The 22,376-nt window shown below is 36.0% G+C and overlaps 2 protein-coding genes across 2 annotated transcripts; one reads left to right on the top strand and one right to left on the bottom strand.

Annotated features, from left to right (window-relative positions):
* Positions 1 to 1,377: 1,377 nt before the first annotated feature.
* On the bottom strand, positions 1,378 to 10,550 carry LOC105167922 (RNA polymerase II C-terminal domain phosphatase-like 1). Its single transcript, XM_011087802.3, has 17 exons — positions 9,722 to 10,550; positions 8,212 to 8,688; positions 7,676 to 7,886; positions 7,431 to 7,588; positions 7,275 to 7,345; positions 7,086 to 7,191; positions 6,830 to 6,913; positions 6,036 to 6,617; positions 5,862 to 5,925; positions 5,058 to 5,188; positions 4,923 to 4,976; positions 4,589 to 4,685; positions 3,376 to 3,596; positions 3,190 to 3,276; positions 2,425 to 2,490; positions 2,212 to 2,285; positions 1,378 to 1,978 (listed from the first exon to the last, which is right to left on the bottom strand). The coding sequence occupies exons 1-17, from the start codon at positions 9,983 to 9,985 to the stop codon at positions 1,870 to 1,872; spliced, it is 2,856 nt and encodes a 951-aa protein (XP_011086104.1). The 5' UTR covers positions 9,986 to 10,550; the 3' UTR covers positions 1,378 to 1,869.
* A 3,197-nt stretch (positions 10,551 to 13,747) lies between these two features.
* Positions 13,748 to 20,968, top strand: LOC105167921 (wings apart-like protein 2). Its single transcript, XM_011087801.3, has 12 exons — positions 13,748 to 15,017; positions 15,981 to 16,080; positions 16,194 to 16,533; positions 17,147 to 17,259; positions 17,886 to 18,014; positions 18,142 to 18,235; positions 18,435 to 19,066; positions 19,266 to 19,543; positions 19,714 to 19,864; positions 20,231 to 20,328; positions 20,413 to 20,494; positions 20,673 to 20,968. The coding sequence occupies exons 1-12, from the start codon at positions 14,098 to 14,100 to the stop codon at positions 20,754 to 20,756; spliced, it is 3,021 nt and encodes a 1,006-aa protein (XP_011086103.1). The 5' UTR covers positions 13,748 to 14,097; the 3' UTR covers positions 20,757 to 20,968.
* The last annotated feature ends 1,408 nt before the right edge of the window (positions 20,969 to 22,376 follow it).

Here is a 22,376-nt window from a genome sequence, read left to right as displayed (position 1 = left end):
ATTGGCGGCTTCAATTTAGCTACACTGTTGATTTTGAGTTGCAATGACATTTTCTTTCCCTAAACAAACAAATTTTGGGCCTACCGTTAACGTTACGAAAGCCCACTATTATTTGTGTGATAGAATAAATTATTGTGATAGAATGATCAATCCCATGTTTATTTATATATGTATAATATGAAGAATAACTAATAACTTATTTATTTACTCTTCTTATGTCAAATTTTTAAGAAATTACGCAAAATTATGAAGAAAAACAATAAGAAAAAGTCCAAAATTCTTGCAGTGTAATTTAAAGAGATCCTCTTTTCAAGAAAGAGGGTCGAAAGAGAAGGAAGAAGGAATGGGAGAGGGGGGCAACAAGTGAAAAAGAAGGAAGAAGGGGGCACGGTAGGGGGAGACGGAGAAGCCAAAGGGTCAGCGGGGTGGCAAGTGATGAAGAAGGAAGGAGGGGGCACGATGGCCGACAGGGTGAGAGAAGGAATGAGGAAAGTGGAGAAGAAAACAGCAACGCCGGATATTTAGGTTGAATAATTCAATCCACCATTTTTAGTAGGCTGAATTATGAAAATCAAACAGTAAAATAGTCGGACCGAGCCCATCATTCCAGGTCCTCATTAGCCCAAGTAAACATACTACTAACCTATACTATTTTTCCTATTCAGGCTAATCAGTCCAAATAAATGAGGCTTTAGGGTTTTATGTGAACGCTAATAAGACCTAACTTGGCATCACTTCCCTTTTATGAGAGGTCTTGAATTCCATCTCATAAAAAAAGAAAAATGACACCCTGAGGCTTCAACTTCACGTAATTAAACTAGAAATGCTTGAAATTATATATAATGTAAAAAAGAAAAGCAGTAAAAACACAAAGGTGCACACAACTACTCTTACCCATCCAGCCTACCAGCAATCTAACGACTTATAGTCATTAACCGTCATTGTTATCTTGAGAAGGAATTACACTTATTTTACGTCACACGGAGAAAAAACGAGAAACTACACTTCCTGCTAAAACCAAATGGAGTTAGATCAATTAAAAGGGGGAGAACATCACCCAAATTCGTACGATCTTCTTTATCTTATTTACATTCAGAATTATTACGGTCTGTTCCGAAAGATTTTGACATGTACGTAATATTACATGTATATTTATGCAAAATGCATCTGCCTGGAACGTGGAGGATTGATTTAAGATAACAGTTGAGATGGCTGGCACTCGGCAGCAATAAGCACTACCAGTGCCAGTTCACGTCCACATTAACTTCCTCTGCTTAGGCATGGCCGATGGTCCTCTTTCACATACTCGCTTAAGTAATATTTTCCGGGGACTTATTACTATATTACTACAGCCTCGCATGTACTCCAGAAACAAGCTGACAGTAGACAATAGGGTTTATATACAATACGTATTACTGCCCACATTCATCAGACAGTACTTTACAGGTGTGCAACAAAATTTCATCTTCATCCAATTAAGTGATTTATTTAACAGAGGAAACAAAGATGGGGATGCCAGTCAAGTTAGCATATCTTTGTATGAGAAGCCCGGTGCTGACAACTGATTGGTGCTGTAAACTGATGCACAGTGCTATCCCTAATACCCTAGTAGCTGCGTGATGCCTTAGGCATATATTCACCCAAATGACTCTCAGAAAACTTGTTTCTTGCAGGCAGCATCCTAATAAATTTGTTAGGGCCTTTCTTGTTCTGTTTCATTTTATCTTGTTCCTTGTTCTGCTTCTGTGAGCTACCAGAACACAAGAGGCAAATCCAGAGTCCATCAAGAGCACTTGGACCACAGCCACAACGATTTGTAGATTTACTTGAGCATGCTATACAAGAAGCAGATCAATGGATGAAGAAGTTTCATGGACAAGGAGCTGCATTCTTAGGGTGCCGTGGTGAGGATTGCATTCGCTGCAAAGCTCGAGAAAATTCAGGTTTTAACCTTTTAATGGGCATATCCTGCATAGATCTGAGCCACGAGTATCAGCATACCATATAGGATACATAGTGTAAACCTACAACTAGAAAGCAGATGCAGGTTGTACATGCTTCAGTGGTAAGAGGCGCATGATCCTAAATGATTGTTTTAGATTGTCCAGCAAAGACAACTATTGAACAGGATTCAATATAAGAAAATAGACCTAAATGGCTCCTATAGTTCTCAGATCACACCCAAAAAGGTCGATCCCAAAAACCACTCACCTTGGAGAACCCGGACGTTTGTAAGGAAACTGACCAAGCATGGATTTCAAGGCACCAAGAGCCTTTTCAGCAGCCTGAAACAAAATGGTTTTCAGAAAAGAAAGGGGCAAAAAGAATCATGCGACACAATCATAAACACATAAGTTCCATGTGGGAAATAATTCTAAGGGAAGTAAGGGGAAGAAAAGATTATTTTGGAGGAAAACAGAGTACCTGCGATTTTGCTTCATCCCATGTTAACCCAATTCCCTTGCCCAATACTTGCCCATCAATTTCAACCTAAAATGACAAAAGAGAAGAGTAGTCAGCCAAAGAAGAATCACCATACTCTTTTCCATGTCCTTTTCCATTTTCCTTTTCTGGGTAAAGGAAGATTTAAGATCCAATTTCACATCAAAAAATAAACAAAAGATGGATGTGAGACTGAGATGCACACCATGAGAGCAGCCTCATTTTCCTGGTTCCCATAATGAACACATCTTTATGGTTCAACCATAGAAGTTAGAAGCCCAAAGCTAAAAAACACAAGAGAGTTTTGCTAAAAAGTGATGCCCCTAGAGTGTATTTCTGGTACGCTTATAGCAGTCAAAACATCCAGCAAGTCGGGAAATGAGACTCAACTAAGACACCTCGTAATCTTCATGACTTAAAGAAATAACTGAGCTACATCTGAAACCACTTCAAAAGCATGCTCCAGAACCTAACTGTTCAACAGAACTCAAAACTATCTGATTAAGATCCTTCAATATATGAATATAAGCTTTCAGGCAGCCTACGAGAAAATGGTTTCTAAACCAGCCATTTCATCCAAATGAAAATATTTCCACATGCTTGATATTGGAAGGTGGAGAGATATTGGACGTTTTTTAGTATTCAACAGCTAATCATCAGAAAAAGTGAAGTACACACAGTTTAACAATAACAGGACGGCATTTTTGCATGTAAACCTTAACCAAAAAAGCCAGCAAAATGTCTGACCTCAGCATACACTTCGGTTTTCTGGCCCCGATTACTGGAAAACTGGGGTCGAGTTTGAAATGCAACACCAAGCCCCTCCATATTGCACTGAAGAATTGAGAACTAATCAATTGCATGCTAACAGCAAAAACACTCAGAATCAATGTAATCCCATGGAGAAGTGTGCATTTCAGTTCTGATATTTACTAATTCTTTAAGCGCAGAGATTGAACTCATTGATCTCTTGGAAGCTTCAGTACTAAGGTCCAGAATCCTTGGTGGCGCCACTGCTGTTTGTGCCCTAGGCACTGACTGATGTCCAACAGAGTTGACATCACCAATGAAACCATTGTCTTTCAGTTTACCCACCCTACTCCCATCTTCAGGCATATTGCTGGAATCAGGTTTAAGCTGAGACAAATATTTATCTGAGAAGAAACAATTTACAACGGTCATAATTTAATAATTATGCTTAATTGTTAAAAAAAAAGGACTTAATATTTAATAACAATATAAACAAATAAAAAAATACTAATGCGTAAATACTATTAAAATCCTTATAATGTTAAAATTTCATGTCAAAAAAAAATTCAGTTATTTAAGGAAACAATCCTTAACTTTTTCTAATATATGCCAGAGAACTACAATAACATAACAAAGAAAGATTCAATAAATCATTCTCTATCTATTCTATATAAAACTATATATACACTCTTCGGGCATCCAATTCCAAGCTCGAGCTAAGCTTGTAGTCCGAGCATGTGAATTTTGGCTTCTCACATACAAAGATTTTCAGGTTCTTTCTCTTCCTTAAACTAGTGCTGCCCCATGAGGTGCAAACCCATGTATCTATATTGGACCATATTCCAAATTCCGATATAGGATCGATGGCTGTCAACTTCTGCCAATTTCCAGATCAACAATTACATATTTCAAGCGACTCTCTGGCTTTAACTTCTCATTCCTGTGAAATTGATTTTGGGAGATCAAATATACTGTACACATCTCCCCAGGAATAGATTGCATTAAGCCAAAGAATCATTCAAATGACCCACTTATAGTTAGTCAAAGTCTAATCAAAATCAACTTTTAAAGCTAATTTTCCATCAGTAATTTCTCCATATACAAAGGAAAACAAGAACTAATTCTACCCCAACCCCAAGCTCCACCTTTCCCTCTTTTCACTTGTTTTCTTTTGGAGGCAAGTAATAAAACAGAAGGCAATGAATTCATCATTAGTGCACTGCACCAAAGATGCAGTCATCGATTCTCCCAAGAGTTCACAACTGCCGTGAACAAAAACATATTAATGATGAGAAAGGCAGATCACATATATACATTAAGTAGACTTCCACATCAAAAAGAATACCAGGGACCATTCATTTCAGTATTAGGAAAAAAGCAAGCATTTGTATGTTACCAGCCAAATATAAAAGAGATCCTTCAGTAGCATGCCGCTGTGCTTCCCTTCTTGTTCTACCAATTCCTTCACCAATTCTCTCTCCTGCGAACAAAACCTGCAGAAGACCACAGATAATACAATCTTGATGGAATTAGAGACCATATTTTTTGAAAGAAGGAAAGAGATAAACAGACAATAGGGATATAGAGGGAAGACAGACATGCGTGCATGCACATACACAAATGGAGGGGTTAGAAATTTAGGAGAGAAGGTGATAACAGGAACCATTTAGTTCTCAACTGATATCTTCATTAGCAAATATGACAACTAACAAAACTGAGTCTGAACCCACCTTTACGGAGAACTGAAGTTCTGTGCTTGATACTAGGGCTTGCTTGAACTCAACCTATAGGTATTTGATGCAACCATCTGAGGACGAAGTTGAGACCAGAAAACTAAAGCAAAAGAAATCAATTGATTTTCACACCTTTGTTCCACATTTGAAAGCAATATCCTGTAAAGCTTCAGTAGAATTTTCACCGTATGGATCAATTTGTCCAGCTTCAAGATCAAGATCCTCGTTTGCTGAAGGTAGCTGAGCCATAGCACTATCCTCACCTTGAAAATAGGAACACAGCTTATTACCACTACTTCAGTTCAATGCTTGGTAATGAACTGTAATTTTTAAGAAAGAATAAACTAAAAGCAATTGAAGCAGACATCATATATTATCAGAGAAGATATAATCATATTTCAATAGAGATAAGTATCATGTAGAAAAAGACATGAGCAGCACAGAGAGCATCCAGTGATTTTCTATCACAGCTTTCTCAATTTTCCAAGAAGGCATATAATGATGGATCTTTAATGATATTATACGTGTAATAAGTAGGGATTCCAACAAGAATCCTTATTAATACACATATCGTAGAGCCCTATATGGATATAATCATATAGAAAGCTCACTAGTAATAAGTTTGACATTCAGATGAGGAGATGAAGGAGGTATCTTTGATGAGATTGGACATGTAGTTATTTCAGGGTCTAACAAAGAATCATGTTAAATAAACAGATATCACAGTACTCATATTGGTATAATAATAAGGAAGCGCACTGCAATAGGAAGGGTGGTGACATTTTGCATTTTAAGAATTTACCACATGCTGACAAGTGACCACTCCAAAGTCAAAAGCATTTTAGCAAATGACAGGTTTTTTGGAGATTCTAATGTACATGTAAGACTAAATCTGACTTATCTGGTATAGCTTTCTTTCTGATGAACTTGACTTACTAGAGAAAGAATGAGAATCAGGCAGTGGTTGACTTAATCTTAACAGTTTTTCTCTTGGAATTTCCTGCATATATATAATGTTAAATCACATTAGTACACTTGTTAACCATGAAAGCCATTTCGACTTCTGCATCAACTAAAATCCAAGACCAGCACAAACGAGATAGGCGTTACCTCCTTCGGCAACCTCTGTGATTCAATAACTCTGCCAGGTGAGACGGAAGTATCCACTTTGTGAAGAAAGGGTGGGTGATGAGTCCGATGCTTGTCAATCGGAAGAGACTCTGTATTAAACTCCATGGGTGGTGTCATTAGTTTCAGCTGTCTCGGGCTCATCTCCTCTTCAACAGGAAACCAACCACGTGGATGAACTCTTGGTACGGGTACTTGCAAGGGTGGCCGAGCAGGAAACTGAGGTTCACTTGGAGGGTGTTCTCTCATGTCTTGACCATGCTGCAAAATGAGCAGTCTTCTCCTGGTATCAGGATCTAATTCGGATTCTGGTACCTCGCCCTCTTCCCTTGCAGGAGAACTACGAAAGGTTGTTTCTCCTTGTCCTAGATGGGATAGTGGTGGTTTAGGCAGAGTTGTCACTGGGGGCAGTTGCTGACCTAGAAAAGGCACTGCTGGCCCTTGTATTTTCGGTGGATGAACCGTAAAAGAGGACGACGGTACCGCAAACTGGATAGCTGAGGCAATTCTTGGATCTAAATTGATTACTGGTGTCACAGCAGTTGAAGAAGCTGACATCGACTCCTGAAAGATTTAGAATGTCAAATTCAAAATATTGTTACCTCTCGTTATACTAATCTGACTTTGAGGAATCACATAGAAAGAGAAACAGCCGACGAAAAGTAAATGCTAGCGGAGAGAAATAGTATGCCTAAAGACTTCATAAAACAAAAATTAATGTCTACACCATGACATCAAGAAAGCATAGAACTAAAGTGCAAAACAAGACACTCCACCTTTAATCTCCTTTCCACCTCAGCATCTGCCATTCCGTCAAAACCAATTGCATCTTTGTTTCCATTAGAAGCTGAAGGGTCATCCTAAGCAATAAAAATGGAGAAATGCCACTTAGCATTTGAAGATTTTAACAGCAGAATACCGCTTCAAAAAAGATGATGATCTCCAGATCACCATTTCAGTTCCAATAAGCATGTCGAAAATGGTTGGCAATGGGGTCCATGGTAGGGGATGGGGGATATTGTTTGGACTAACCTCTGGAAACAAGTAATTGCTCACATCAGGTGGAGAAGGCATGTCTTTAATATCATCTTCGTATGCAACTCCAGAAATTCGTTGTATTAGACTCTCGTCAAATTCTCTGTAAAATATGTCAAGTAAAACATATAAGAGGTACTCGTATGCTAGAAATAAGAACCAACCAAGATGCTTTGAGAAACTTACTTGAAAAAACCACCTCTGACATTACAGGCTACATTTCTTGCAAGACAAAGCACAGGGATACTGTTGTTGGCCTACAAGCAACAAGTTTCAGACTCCGTTAGTAAAAACACTAGGTTACATTCCAGGCAGAAAGGGTTGCCAGTGAAAATGAATTACTTCAGCTTGAGGTGCAAAATACGGAGCAAATGCAGGAACAACATGTACTCGTGGCTGATCTTTCTCATCCCATACTTTTAAACGGTCATCAATCACCAATGCCATTTTAGGATGGCAGTTTCCATCTTGGAAAACATTGAACAGTGATTTCCTAGAACCTGTACAAAAGTTAAATAGACTTCCAAGCCATCTCAGATTAATCTTACAGAAACCTAAAGTTAAGGCTACAGTTCCACAAATCTTACCAGACTTGACGCACACAATGCGGTCCAAGAGATCCCTCGGGTTTATCAAATTTGATTCTGGATCAAGAAGCCTCCACATTTCTAAGGCATAATCTCTTTCTGCCATTGTGCAAACAAAAACCTCAAAGCGCTTTCGACCTTTAGCAGTCAAGTAGCTTTTAAGATCCTCCCATGCAGGTCTTAATCTCACAAGAACACTTGTATCCCGTATCTGAAGTAGTACAAAGAGTCTTCTAATGTTAATTTAAAACACAACAAAAAATATTACCAGTCATGTAGAACCATTGTGCATTGACTAAAGATGCCTGAAGCATATATATGTCCTGTAAGATCATTTCTGAACAACCTCACATAAACTCTAACGCATGTACTGCAGCTGCAGTTTAATCTCTCAACTATGAGTAAAGATGTCTAAATAAATAGAACTCTTCTTGTATTCTCTCTAGAAAACAAACACAAGCACTAAAAAGACTCCATACAGGCACTCACATACAAAGTGGAATCAGAAGTGACACAAGAAAGCATGGTATATTTACCAGTGGATTAATGCGAGTGAGAATAATGTTTCTATCTTGTAGTCGTATGAGTGGACGGACAATAGTTTGATGATTGTCTGACAAAGCCAGGACCACCTCTGATTGTGACCTGATAACCTTCCCATTGTCAATTACCTGATCACTTTCTGCATATTGCTTCAAAATATTTTTATCATCCTGATAACGTTTAACCTCAGCTAGCATGCTAGAAACGCGCTGTGGATCAGACTCAGAATTTACTTTGCGCTGCAGAGAATCGATCCTATCCTCAAATGAGCGCATTGTATTAGCAACTATGAGTGTTTCATCAAGATCAAATACAATGCCAAGACATCTGAGATTCAGCAGGGCAAGGCAGGAATTGTACAAACTTGATGCCACATTGAACCCCCAAAAGCAAGGATGTTGTCCTTCATACTTTCTTGAATGCATAGCAACTAAATGAATCTCCCCTTCTCCAATGATTGCTACAGCTGTCTGCAAATTGAAAAGGCACAACAAGAAATTAAGTGTTAAAACCCATATATATATATATATATATATATGTATATGTATTGAGAGAGAGAGAGATAATTGGAAAGGGTGACCATCTAAAAGTTAGGATATATAGCCAATTCGAGGACTGCAAACGGCACATGCCTTTCCCCTATAGAATCTACTATATACATGAGAGGATAGGCATAGGAACACAAATAAACACGAACCAAGTACAAGCACATAGAGGTGGTAGCATGATGACGAGAAAAAGAATCTAAGGAACTTCAAGTGAACAAGCAACACAAATTCATGAGAGGGTTTGTAGGTTTATTTCCAAACTAGTTCATGGAGACAAAATCATCACTCCAATAGCTATGATTTAGAAATGAAGAAGTCCAAATAGCAGAAACTTCTGAACACAATTTGAAATCATTCTTCCCCTTCAAGGGTCTTCAGGCTTCTAAGAAAGGGGAAAACAACAGATTCTCCTAAATCTGAGGATCCACCAAACATGCTACCTTACGTCTCAATAAGAATTGCACTTAATGCACCCTTTTTCCAGTCTCCCAAATTGACATGTTTATAAACCACCATAAATGTTTATAGGATAAGCATTACAGTCCTGAATTAGACTAAAATTTTATCGAAGTACATCCACGCAGATTTCAATTAACGGAAACTGGGTAGTCGTTTCCAGTCTCTAGTCCAGAAATTTACTTGTTGAACAAATCCAAAGGGCATAATTAATCCACCAAATTTCTGATTAAAAAGAAAAATCCGGGTTCTTGTCTATTTGTCCATAGTCCAAATTTTCTCCAATCTGAGTTTCTTTTTGAGAATTGAGATCTTACACTTTTCTGTGTGTAATGTTTGTATAATCTCAAACTTGTAAAGTTACTATGTAAAGGGTGTATTATCGCAAAATTGAAAATTTGGGATCTTTCGGTTATAAAATTCAATTAGGGATTAGTTTGTTCATCAATTGAATCAATTGAGGTTTTCCCAGTCAGTTTTGTGGTTTCGGTACTGATACCTTGTTATCTCTGAGACAGGTGGCGTGCAAAATTGAAAGCGGCGAGTCCACATTCTTGGCAGTAGATTCCAATTTGAAGCATATTCCGGTGGAGTTTATGGTATGAAGCACAGCGAGTGGCGGGCACCTCTCACTGGGTGGTGAATAGTGTGATATCCGAATTTCCTTAATCTCCTCCCCCCAAACGCCGCCGCCCTGACGTTGCAACTCCACCTCTCCCAGCAACCTCTCCCCTTCGTACACCAACACCAATTTTCCGTACATTTATTCTATCAGAATTTATTAAAACGAACAAGTGCATAAAAAGAAAATTCAAATTTCTTTCAATTCAAAGTCCTCCCTAATTTCACAACCTCGATGTGACTCAACAATTTTGGGGAAAAGAATCAATATTTCAATAAATCAATCAACCAATCGGTCCCGAAAATCGGAACTACTCTTCTCTACTGCAGTTGTATCCGAAATTGACCGTTCCGTTTTACAGATTCATAGATTTCCGAAGAAATCAGAGGGAGAAAAATTGACAGAAAAAGTGCGTAGAGAATTAGGGTTTCAAATCAAGATGTCGACGACGATTGTGGTCGTCGACGATGGTGAAATTCCTGATCTCCTTGGACGTATCCGAAACTTGATTAAGGTTTGAGAGGTAGGGTTCGTCTTGTGAAATTTAAGGTGCAAGAGTGTGCGTGACGACTGAAAAGAGAGACCTAGATCCACAAAATTACAAATACCCAAAGGAATATTTCTCTCTCGTTCCCTCGCACTGCCACTCACCTCGCGCTCCCTACACGTAACTTGTTTGGTCTAATCCGACTGCTCTATTATCTATACTGTACAGTATTTTATCTTTTATGCTACTACGCTTTCACCTTGTTTATCTATGATTCTATATCAAAAGACTCCATTACTTATCTTCTACTGGGGATATATTTGAGCTAATTGTAATTTTAATCATATAGCATGAAATTATTGGAATTTTGACATAATTATACCTAATTTTTTTTTGTAATTTGATAAATTACCTATAATAGTTTCCATAATTATTTATGTTTAACAAATTGATCCCTCTTGTGTCAATAAATTATCACTAAATTTGTTGTTATTAGCACCAAAAATTGAATATAAATTCATTTTTGTTCTTGATTGGCCAAAAAGATTTATTTAACCTATAATAAATTAGCAATAAGTCAATTGAGAATAAATATGAATTTATATTCAATTTTTTGCTAATATTGACAAATTCGATTAATTTTGACTTATGGAGGAGATCTATTTTGTTAGACAGAAGCAAATATTAAGGGTACTAAATGTAATTTACCACTTTACATATAATTACATCAAACCTCATAAGAGAGTGATATAACTATCTCTATGTTATTTGCAAATTTTGTCCTATACTTGTAATAGTCAATTTTAGTTTATATATATAATTTATACAATGTGTTTCATTGTTAAATTTTTTGAATAATTACATTTATACCCCTAATATACGGTAAGTTATTCTTGTCTTTTAGACAACGATACATCTGTCCACCAGAACTTTTTACAAAATAGCCAAATATTTGTCTCTATTAAATGCAATTTTAGTCTCTATTAATTGACGGTATCTAATATATGTGAACGTATATTAAAAAGAAGCAAATAAAAACAAAAATGAATTTGCTCCTACTCTACCAAACATTGTAAAATAATAAAGTAGTGAAATAAAAGATAAAATTATTTAGCAAATTAGAAATGGTAGACAAAAGTAATTGAGTGGACCTTAGATCAAAGTCTATCATGTAGCTGTTCTTGAAAGCAATGCTTTTCATTATGAGTTTAGAGGTTGGGATCAAGAAAACGAACAAGGTATTAATTTCTTGTTAAGGTTATTGCATCCTTAGCCATTTGTACTCCCATCATGTTTTATTTTGTGTCTGTGTTTTTTAATATTGAACAATTACATTAAAAACTCTGAAGTTAGGTTAAATGATAGAAATACCCCCAATGTTTTAGAAAATTACAGCCACACCCCCTCGAGAGTTTTATAAAAATACAACTACACCCCCTAAAAGATTTTATAAAATTACAATACACCCTCTGAGGGGTGTTAGTGTACGTTTTGCTTTTGAATAGGGGTTTAATGTTTTAAGGGGGTGTTAGTGTAAGTTTTGCATTTGAATAATGGATGTATCTGTAATTTTATAAAAAGTAGGGAGTGTTTGTGTATTTCGACTTAATATCAGAGGGTGTCAATAATCTATTATTTATTTCTTTGTGTATATATACTATGTAAAAAGGAAATGCCCCCCACACTCACAAATGATGGTTAATGACATCACCATACTAATTTTTTGTAAAATAAGAAATGCCCTTCAACCGATATGATAACTAACTTCTTCAACTTCTCAAATTTTACATTAACTGATAAGTTATTTTTTATCTTTTTTTAATGTAATGTATCGGTTTATGTATTTTATTTTTATATAGTGTATTTTAAAGTATAAAAAATTATTTATTATATATACATAAAATAACGTGCCACAACCATTAATTAACACACCTTTTTTCTTTTTTATATATATTTGATACACATAAAGCAAAAAGAAGGAAATAAATAACTACTTTTGTTTTATGTTTTAAGCTTCGAATCTATATATATTAAAAAAATATATATAGATATATAGAAGCTATTTAAGTAAGCGTCATATAGCGCATAACTAAATAATCCATTTGAATTTTATTTTATCATATAACAATATATTTCCTTATTTAAATTCATAAAAGTGTACAATTATTTATTTTTATCCAAAAAATTTGCCCTTTTTAGGAATAATTACATTGTCTTTTTTTGAGGTTCGTTGTAATTACATGTAAATTCTCTCATAATTTGAAAAATTACATCTAGTACTAATGGCCTTTGTTATTGTCTAACAAAGAACTTGTAGTCTAAATTTACTAAATTTGCTGATATTAACAAAATAAATAAATAAATAAATAAAAATTCATATTTATCATCGATTGACTTATTACTCGTTTATTGCATATCAAATAAATATTTCCTGACATTACATATCTTCACCATTATATGTGTATTTTGATAAAAAAAAAATTTGTTTGACATGTAATAAATCAATTTTTACTTAATTTTTTTGCTAATATCAATAATTTTTGTAAATTTTAATTAATAGATGGATCTATTTATTAGACATAAACAAACATTAAGAATACCATATATAATTTTTAAAACCACAAAAAATCAATGTGTAAATACACTAAATCCATTTTTCATATCTAATAATACTTTTTGAATACTTATATCTATTAATATTTAAATTTATTTTTTTATTTTCTATTTAAATATAAATAAGTGCATCATTGATTATCATTATCCAAAAAATTCACCCATTTTCCAGGTTAGTTTAAATAGTAAACTAATGTAGATTATTTTCACAATATTTGTTTTCATTTTCAAGTTATCTCCTGAATGAGTTAAAATATACCAAATATTTGCCATCATACAAAAACACATTATCTAGATGTTTTTAACTATTTTGGCATAAATACATACATACATACACATATATACATAAATATATATAAAAGAAGACATGATTTGACAATGAATAGTAATTTTTGTCTCAAAACACACAACATTAAACATACAATACTTATTTTAAATTATATTTAAGAACAAATCCAAACATACATACTATCTCTAACACATACTTATTTATGTTTGTTTTTCTCCCTCTATCTCCATAAAACACAACAAAACACTTCGAAAATGAATTCAAACACTATGTTTATGTTCGATATAAATTTATGTTTTTATACACATTAATTACTTTAACTTTGAATTTTAATTATATATTAATCTACGTTTATATTTTAAAATTTAAATGAAATATTTCATAATTTTCTTATATATCTCTTTTAAAAATATTGTACCAACTAGATTATTACTCAGATTAGGTGAAAGGGGTAAAAAAAAAAAAAAAGAAAGGAAAAAAATGGTCAGGCTAATCAACCGCTGATAACCCATGGGCGATAGATCCGTACTCCGCAGGAGTCAGCGGACGGCTTTGATCTCATCACGCTCTCAAAATTCATCAATCGTCCTAAAAGAGCCATCCCGTCCTCAACCTCAACGAACAATTCAGTCCAACTTTATGCTTCGCTTTCACTGCTGAAATCCCAACCTAAAAATCTCTTCTCCTGCCTCGAAATTCTCATACCCGGTTGTGTTTTCAAATATACAAACGGGAAGTAGAAACTGGAAAATTGAGTGAGCAGGAACCCTAATTCCCTGCCGAATTTTAGCCGTCTATTTTGAATTTGGTCCTCCCTAAACCCTTCATTTGATTTGTATGAGAATGGTTTAAGCACTTCTGAGGATGAGAAATATGATGTTCAGAACATACGGCCGACGGGGTAGAGGCTTGACCAGGAGCTTTTCCGGTGGGAATAGCTTTGCCGACGGAGTTTCGGATTCATCTTCCCCAGAAAGGCCGGAGGATGTTTACGATTTCACGCTTCCGTCGCAGGAGTCCACTCGCTGCGACTGGTCTGATCCACATAGTTTCAGGTCGTCTCAGGAGACGGGAGAATTGGCGTTGCTGCCCCCTAGAAAGGGCGGGGATGGCAATGGCGGTTATTGGAAATCGAAGAAAGTGGAGTTGATTGATGTTGATTCGGAGCCCTATGGAAGTTCCTCACAAGAATTAAAGGAATTTGAAGTATTGGAGGTTTGTGAAAGGGATTTCAAGAAATCCAAGAAAGTCAATTCCGATCCTTATGAGTATAATTCGTCCCAGGAGGCGGAGGAATTTGTTGTGCGGCCTCAAAAGAAGGGCAGGGAGACCAGTGTTTTTGATTTCTCCGAACAAGGGGAGTTATGGAAATCGAAGAAGTCCAAGAATGTTGACTCTGATTCATATATGTTAAATTCATCCCAGGACTTGGTTGATTTGGGGATTCCCTTGCCAAGAAAGCGTGAGCGCGATGGGGATTGCTGGGAATTTGGAGTTTCTGGGAAATCCAAGAAAAAGGATAGGGGAGAAAATGGGGTTTTACAAAAGAAAAAGAAGAAGAAGAAAATGAAATCAAAGGAGTCACAACAAGGTTATGTGGAGCTTACCACTACATTGATGGAGACTCAAGAGTTTGGGGAGATGATGGAGCATGTGGATGAGGTGAATTTTGCGTTGGATGGGTTGAAGAAGGGACAACCGGTGAGGATTAGGAGGGCAAGTCTTCTTTCATTGTTATCAATTTGTGGAACAACACAGCAGAGGCGGCTTTTGAGGGTTCATGGGTATTTTGTTTAATCCTTCATTGATCAAGATTACTTGATATTACTTTTATAAAGATACATGTGTACTGGTGTAGATAGTTCAAACTTTTTCTCGGCTTACTGTCTTGTTTATTTAAGTGCTAGTCTCGGTGTAAACATGTCAAAAGTTAGAGGTGATTATGGCATATATGGGAAAGATGAGAGGGGAGTATGAATTTTTTGAAGGTTTTTTGAAACTCAGAAGCATTTAGATTTGGAAAATGACGCCTAGCATTTCTTTGAACATTCAGGAAGTTTTTACTAGCATGAATTTCTTTCACCTCAGGCACGGGCAAAGAGAAAGTTTATTACCTAACAGTGGTATGTCCAATTGTAGCCCCTCTGTTACAAAATTAATAATCAAGGGCGAAATAGAACATTATCAGAATAGAGTAACCGAACATTCACTAACTACTGTGGAAATTCCTCACTCTTAGTGCATGTTCCATGCATCCTTGTCAGGTATTCAGTAATTCCAAGGATATCACATACAGATTCTTAGTTTCAGTTGTCAATTAACAGATGATCAAACAAGTGATACATAAAATACCACGCCCACTGAAGTTGGTAAGTAGATGTTTACATCATTTAGATTGAACCATGGGGCAAAATTAAATATAAATGGATCATATCCATTTTATAAAGAAAATGAGCGACAGGAAAACTATGAAGCAGAAATTGAAAGTGTAATAAATGATACTAGGCTGAAGAGGCTGAGACAATCTGGTTAAAAGGCTGAATTTCCAGGTCTGTTCTAACTAGTTTTCAGGAAAAGAGGCTGAATTTGCTTTTGCATTTAATGATGCTTATAAATCTTTGTGTTTGTTAGTTGCTGTACCTGATTGAAATACAATATCACTCATAACATTAGTTCTGATCTTTCTATCCACTTTGGAGTACATATTAGCTGATTTTACACTATCTAACTGCTGATATCTTTCTTAGGATGGCGAAAACTATCATTGATGCCGTTTTAGGACTCAGCTTTGATGACCAGCCAAGCAACCTCGCTGCTGCTGCTTTATTTTACATTCTGACAAGTGATGTGAGTGATTTCAGCTATGTATTACTGCCTGAACCTGGGTCTTTTTTTATCTCTCCAAAAATTGTCATGCTATCCAGCCTTATTAATATTATTAGATTCTCATTGTGTTTCAGGGTCAAGAAGATCATCTTCTGGATTCACCAGGTTGCATTCGCTTTCTAATAAAATTGTTGAAGCCACTTTCATCTAGTTCTGCCAAGGAAAAAGCAATGCCCGTTGGTAGCAAACTTCTAGGGCTGTGCAAGAATGCTGGTTTCTTACAAGAGTCAGCTAAGGGAACAGATTCCAGCTCCACTGCAATTATGCTCAAGGTCCGGGAGATTCTTGTCAACTCCAAGGAAATGAAGCCAAGAGATAGTAGTGATGGTAGAAATGAAGAGCCTGAGTTAAATCCCAAATGGATTAGTTTGCTTACAATGGAGAAAGCTTGCTCATTTAGCATCTCTATTGAAGGTTTAGAACTGTTTTGCTGTAATTTGATGCTAGTAAATCCCTTCCATTTATTTATTTATTTTCTTCTGTGTTGGGACGAATATTTGGCTGGCTGTTTGGTTACAAATCATATTTATAAGTTTAACTTCTTTATTATGTGAAGAAATCACCATGTTGGAGTTTTTAAATCTGTTATGTAATTCAGGGTTTTGAAAATACTTCTCTTTTTCCATTCTTCTTTTTATATCTGTTGGTTTTTCCCTCTAAATTTGTGGTTGTCTCTGTTTCCACTTTCAATCTTGTTTCTATCATCTCATAGCACTCAATTGATTGTGATTACACCTTTCAGAAATTAGCTATTGCACATCCCGTTTAGAGACTCTTATGTTTTTTCAGTTGAATATACTCATGTTGAGCTTGTTTCTTTTGCTCAACTAATTCCTTTTGGATGCTGCTATTCTTGGCCATTAATGCAGTCTCATAAACTCCTATAATTAAAGGCAGAGTGTGTTATTTTTTCTCTTTCTTGAAATTTACTATGAAATAATATCTCTATAGCTCTTTCTCGTCCTGATATTTTGGGTTATCTGTTTATTATTTATTCTTTTCTGTTTTCTGCTTTTTTAATCATCAGATACCTCTGGCACTTTACGGAAAACTGGGGGCAACTTCAAGGAGAAGCTGAGAGAGTTTGGGGGGCTTGATGCAGTTTTTGAGGTGGCGAGGAAATGTCATTCCGTAATGGAGGTGTGAGCCTGTATGTTATTCTTGTTTGATTTACTTTAACCTAAACTATGTATTTTGTGTTTGAGTGCCATTACATGCTGGAGGATTGAACAGAGGGTTCCCTACAATTTTGAAACATTCTGATGAATATGATTCATGGTTAGTTACTTCGGTAGAAGATCCAATATTCAAATTTATTACCGCAAAAAGTGGAAGCATAGGAGCTTGTATAGAGAATCCAAATTAGTAATGTCTTGTAGGCTGTACTAAATGGCTGTGGTTAACATGCAATTGCTGGAAATGCAGACAGGGTCTTCCCTTTGGAACTTCAGAATCCTTTTCATAGTTGAAAATGAGAGAATGAAATTGCCTGGACTTTTAATCACCACATGGTGGAGCTTATAGTTTCCGCTTATAATTATCTGTTGCACAGTATCGTGTAGTTTCTGCTTATGCCTATTTTTCTGGTATATTCTTTGTTTCTCTCCTTTCAGAATTTGAAGATGATCTCATTTGGGTTTATATTGTAGTTGGAGATTCACGTGTAGAAAGGTTTTCTTAAGGTTGACTGGGTCATGCTAACTCTGGCCACATGTTTTTATTTGTGTAATAAGGTTGTATTTTCTAATGCTCATTGATTTATGCAGGGATGGTTGGAGAAAAGTCCAACTTTTGCTTTGGATTCGAAAGATACTTTGGGGCTAGAAAGTCTAGTCCTGCTTTTGAAATGTCTAAAAATCATGGAAAATGCTACTTTCCTTAGCAATGATAACCAGGTATTAGATTATGCCTGGCTTCCACCTTACACTCCATATTTTGCACACCCTAATGTTTTGCTGTTAAATTATTAATTTGGCAGTTGTTTTGTAAATCCCCATCTCTGAAGTTGATTATGCATTACAGTGCCATTTACTTGGGATGAAAGGAAATTTTGATGGTCAACAAGCTCCACGGTCTTTCACAAAACTTCTTCTGAGTATCATTAAAATTCTATCAGGTATTCTGTGTAGATTAATTTACCTGTGAAATAAATGTTCTGATATTTTTATACGTTTATTTGGGGACACTATTTTCCTTTCTACATATTGTTCTCGGATCATCCTTTATTACTTTGTTGATTCTCTTGGTCAGTATCAATTCTATCTATGTCTAAAGAATTTGTTCCTGTCATCTGATAGATGTGGTGTTGTGTTTAGGTGTGTCCCTACTCAGAAATTCTTTGAATGGTTCTGAGGATGAAAAAAAGGGTGGTATTACTTGTGGGAGCAGTCATTTGGGGGCGCGCTGTAGCATGGAATGGACTTCCCATGAAAGCTCTGATCAATGGGATCAATGCTTGAGCCCTGGGCAGCAAGGATCTTTTAGGTCTAGTCTGGAACCCACTCAGGTGTCCGCTGATCCTCTGTTGCTAAAGCTGAGAGTTGAATCTTCTCAAGCAGGATCATGCAGTGGAACATCTTGGAATTCAAATAGTATGGTGAACATAAACAATGATTATTCAGAAATGGACTTTAGTACTGGAAAGAGACCGGTAATATGTACTGACACCAAAATGAAGGAGGACAGTGGGGATCCTTTTGCATTTGATGAGGATGATTTTGAACCCTCAAAGTGGGATTTACTATCTGGAAATGGAAAGAAGTCTTTATCTCAAGATAGTAGCGCAAAAGTGTGTGGATATAAAGATGGGAATCACTATGTACCATTGTCGAGCCAACAGGAGTCAAACAACATAGAATATCATCATTCACAAGAGACCTCTTGTTCCTCGGCAGTTGATGAAGATAGTTCCAACCTTCTGGCAGATTGTCTTCTTACGGCTGTCAAGGTACTTGCGTATTTGTGAAAGTAGTGAATTTTCCTTAATTATATTGCATGACGTAATTTGTTGAGATGGTTGTCATGGATCTGACTTTTAGTTTCGAAGGCTGTTGATAAGCTCTTCCCATAACGCCTTTCACTAACTTGTCTAACTGCGCCATGGTTTTATATGCTATTAAATATGATGCATTGTTCTTGATTTTCAGGTTCTTATGAATTTGACCAATGACAATCCTGAGGGTTGTCAGCAAATTGGAACCTGTGGGGGGTTAGAAATCTTATCTTCTCTGATTGCCGGTCATTTTCCATCATTTAGCTTATCGTTGCCACACTTTGGTGATGCAAGAGGGGGTGGCTTGTCGTCTAAATCAAGTCCTAGGATCAATCAACAGAGCAACTCACCTCTCACTGATCAAGAGCTGGACTTTCTTGTTGCTATTTTGGGTTTGCTTGTGAATTTGGTAGAGAAGGACAGCGTTAACAGGTAATTATTTAACTTGTCCCTTTTCTATGAATTAAATTTTTATTCTCGACGTTTTAAGGCAATGTCTTTAATACCTTATCATGCTGTGTTGGCTTTTTGGTGATTATTCTGCTCATACAATTTGTATAACTGATTACAAAAGCACTCTACTTGGTTCTATTGTACTGCAGATCCCGGCTTGCAGCAGCTAGTGTTTCCTTGCCCAACCCTGAAGGTATAGACTCGGAGGACCAGAATGATGTGATTTCTCTACTGTGCTCGGTCTTTCTGGCTAACCAAAGCAGCAGTGAGGCTGCTGGAGAGGAAAAATGTTTGTCCTGGGTAAGGAAGTTTCTCTGCTTCCTTTATTTTATTATATCTGATCTCTACTGTCTCATAAAGGGCTTTTCAAGCCCGTTTCTCAGTTGAAAGTCGAATTCATTGCAGCAGATATTATAATCACACGAATGTATTCTGAATCATCAAACTTAAAATAGTTTCTACTAAGCTTATGCAGGAAAGGTTTCATAGTCATTCCTCAAAGGTAAAAAGTATGTTATACTGGAGTTTCACGACAAACTTACCTACATACTCTGGATATATTTCGTTCTCATTGTGACCTCCAATGAGAGGTGCAACAAAAGTGATGAGTGAAAATTAATTTTAGAACTTTGTGGAAAGGCCAATTATGCAAATTTTGTCTTGCAGGAGGATGAAGATTCCATATTACAGGGAGAGAAGGAAGCTGAAAAAATGATTGTAGAAGCTTATGCAGCTCTTCTTCTTGCATTCCTTTCGACAGAAAGGTCAATATCCTGTCATGGAATGTTCATCTTTCTTTAATGTTATTAACTGTGTTCTCAAAGATTACTTTTTCATGCACTTGCCAGCAAGAGTGTACGTGGCGCCATTGCTGAATGTCTTCCCAACCGCAACCTGAGAATACTTGTCCCGGTGTTGGAGAGATTTGTGGTATGCATTTCTTAAGAACCTTGCGAAAGTTAACGCACCTCGCACTAATGACATTTTCTCAAAAAAAAAAAAAAACAGAAAAACTGTTCAGCTTATTGCATCATGAGTCCTGTGCAGCACAAGATTGTCTATATGTACCGTAAAGAGGAATTTATGCAGTCTTTCCTTTTGTGCGCAGGAATTCCATCGGACACTGAACATGATCTCACCAGAGACGCATATTGCAGTTCTTGAAGTAATAGAGTCATGTAGGATACCATGAAACCTTGAGAATAAGGTCGCATACTTTGTACAGCCTCAAGTTTTCTCATAATATTACACCATTTGTTGTCATGGAGAGCAGTAATTTTGTGGTGCATTAAACACAGTAGTACTCTGGTGGTGTTCTCTTTGTTGCTTTCGGTTTTGTATACCTTTTCCTTTTGGTTTATTTTATTAATTATTAATAATATGCTCATATGTTTCCAGCACCAATCATCAGCTCCCCCTCTTGTTATCACTTGAATAACGTAAAACCAATATTTCCATGTAAAGGAAACTATTCCAAGCAGAGCGCAGTGAAATTCTTTTCCTTTATAAGGAACGCATAACACAATCTACTTAAACTCAAACTTTCTTACAGTCAAAATATCATGGTTATCCTGAAGATCTAGAACAATCTACCCCCCAATTTATCAGATATAACGCCTAACCACTTGAGAACAATTCTTGAAAAATTTTGTTCCTATTTTCAGTGAAAATAGATATTTTTAATTTTGTATAAGCATTTATGTGAATATGTTTGGATTAATTAATGATATTATATTTTATATTGAGTTTCAGTGTGAGAATATATATAAACGAATGTACTTTTATTTTAATTATTATTCAAAAACTGAAAGTAGAAAACAGAAACAAACGAGATAGGTTATAAATGGTGGAAATCAGACGGGTTTTATTTGTAATTTTCTAAAAATATGCAAACCAATATATTCAAATTTGAAGGCCCCAAAAAGTATAAATTGAAACTTGATTTAATCAAATTCAATTAATTATGAATAAACAAAATTTTCATTGAGTTGAAATAACCTTTTTTTAAAATTTCTTTTTCTGAGGGAAATGAGCTTCTGTGAAGAATAAATGGTATTGAGAGCAGCACATATTAATTAATATATCAATATGCGCCCTGGAGCAAGAACATGAAGAACTACAACGATATCATCTGCAATGTCCGACAATTCGGCATTGGCGGGTTCGGGTTGCCCGTAAACGCTGTAATCCGGTCTCCGGCGAGGACGATGAGACGGTGGCGCCAACAGTACCGTATTTCCGGGAGTCTGTGGAAGCCAGCGGTGATCCACGTCCCATTTCCGCCACGTGGAGGTGACCAGCTATACGTACATCATCATCTCTAGTATTTCTCCCGTTTTCAAATAAATTTCAGCGTATTTGTACAGTATAAAAGGCGAGGTGTGAATGTGATGAAATTAAAAGCCAGAATATTTGAATTAATTTCTTTGTTGAACGACAGCGAGATGATTTACAAAATCTATCAAAAAGCAATTATGTAAATAATAAATGAAATTCATTTAAAAATATAAAGAATTATAATCAGAGTATATATATCAACAAGAAGATCTTTTATAGTTCATTCAACAATTTGAACCCGATTTTTTTACAGAAAAGATACGTTCATAATTTATTGACTGAAAATAAAATCTTATCTTCCACTATAGTCAAAGTTTTATTACATTTTGTCAACCTCGTAAAACAATTAATTCTTTGTAATTTTAAGATGTCATAATCTCTATTTTTCCCTCCTTTTCCCCGCATGAAAATGCCTTTTTTCGAACATCCCTCCTGAAAAGGTGGGCAAAAAAAGAAAAAAAATGAAATGGGATTA

Source organism: Sesamum indicum, linkage group LG8 (assembly GCF_026168435.1).
Source record: "Sesamum indicum cultivar Baizhima isolate 11 linkage group LG8, ASM2616843v1, whole genome shotgun sequence".
Lineage (NCBI taxonomy): Eukaryota > Viridiplantae > Streptophyta > Magnoliopsida > Lamiales > Pedaliaceae > Sesamum > Sesamum indicum.
The sequence above is the reverse complement of the archived record's forward strand: the minus strand, read 5'-3'. Positions and strand labels throughout refer to the sequence as shown.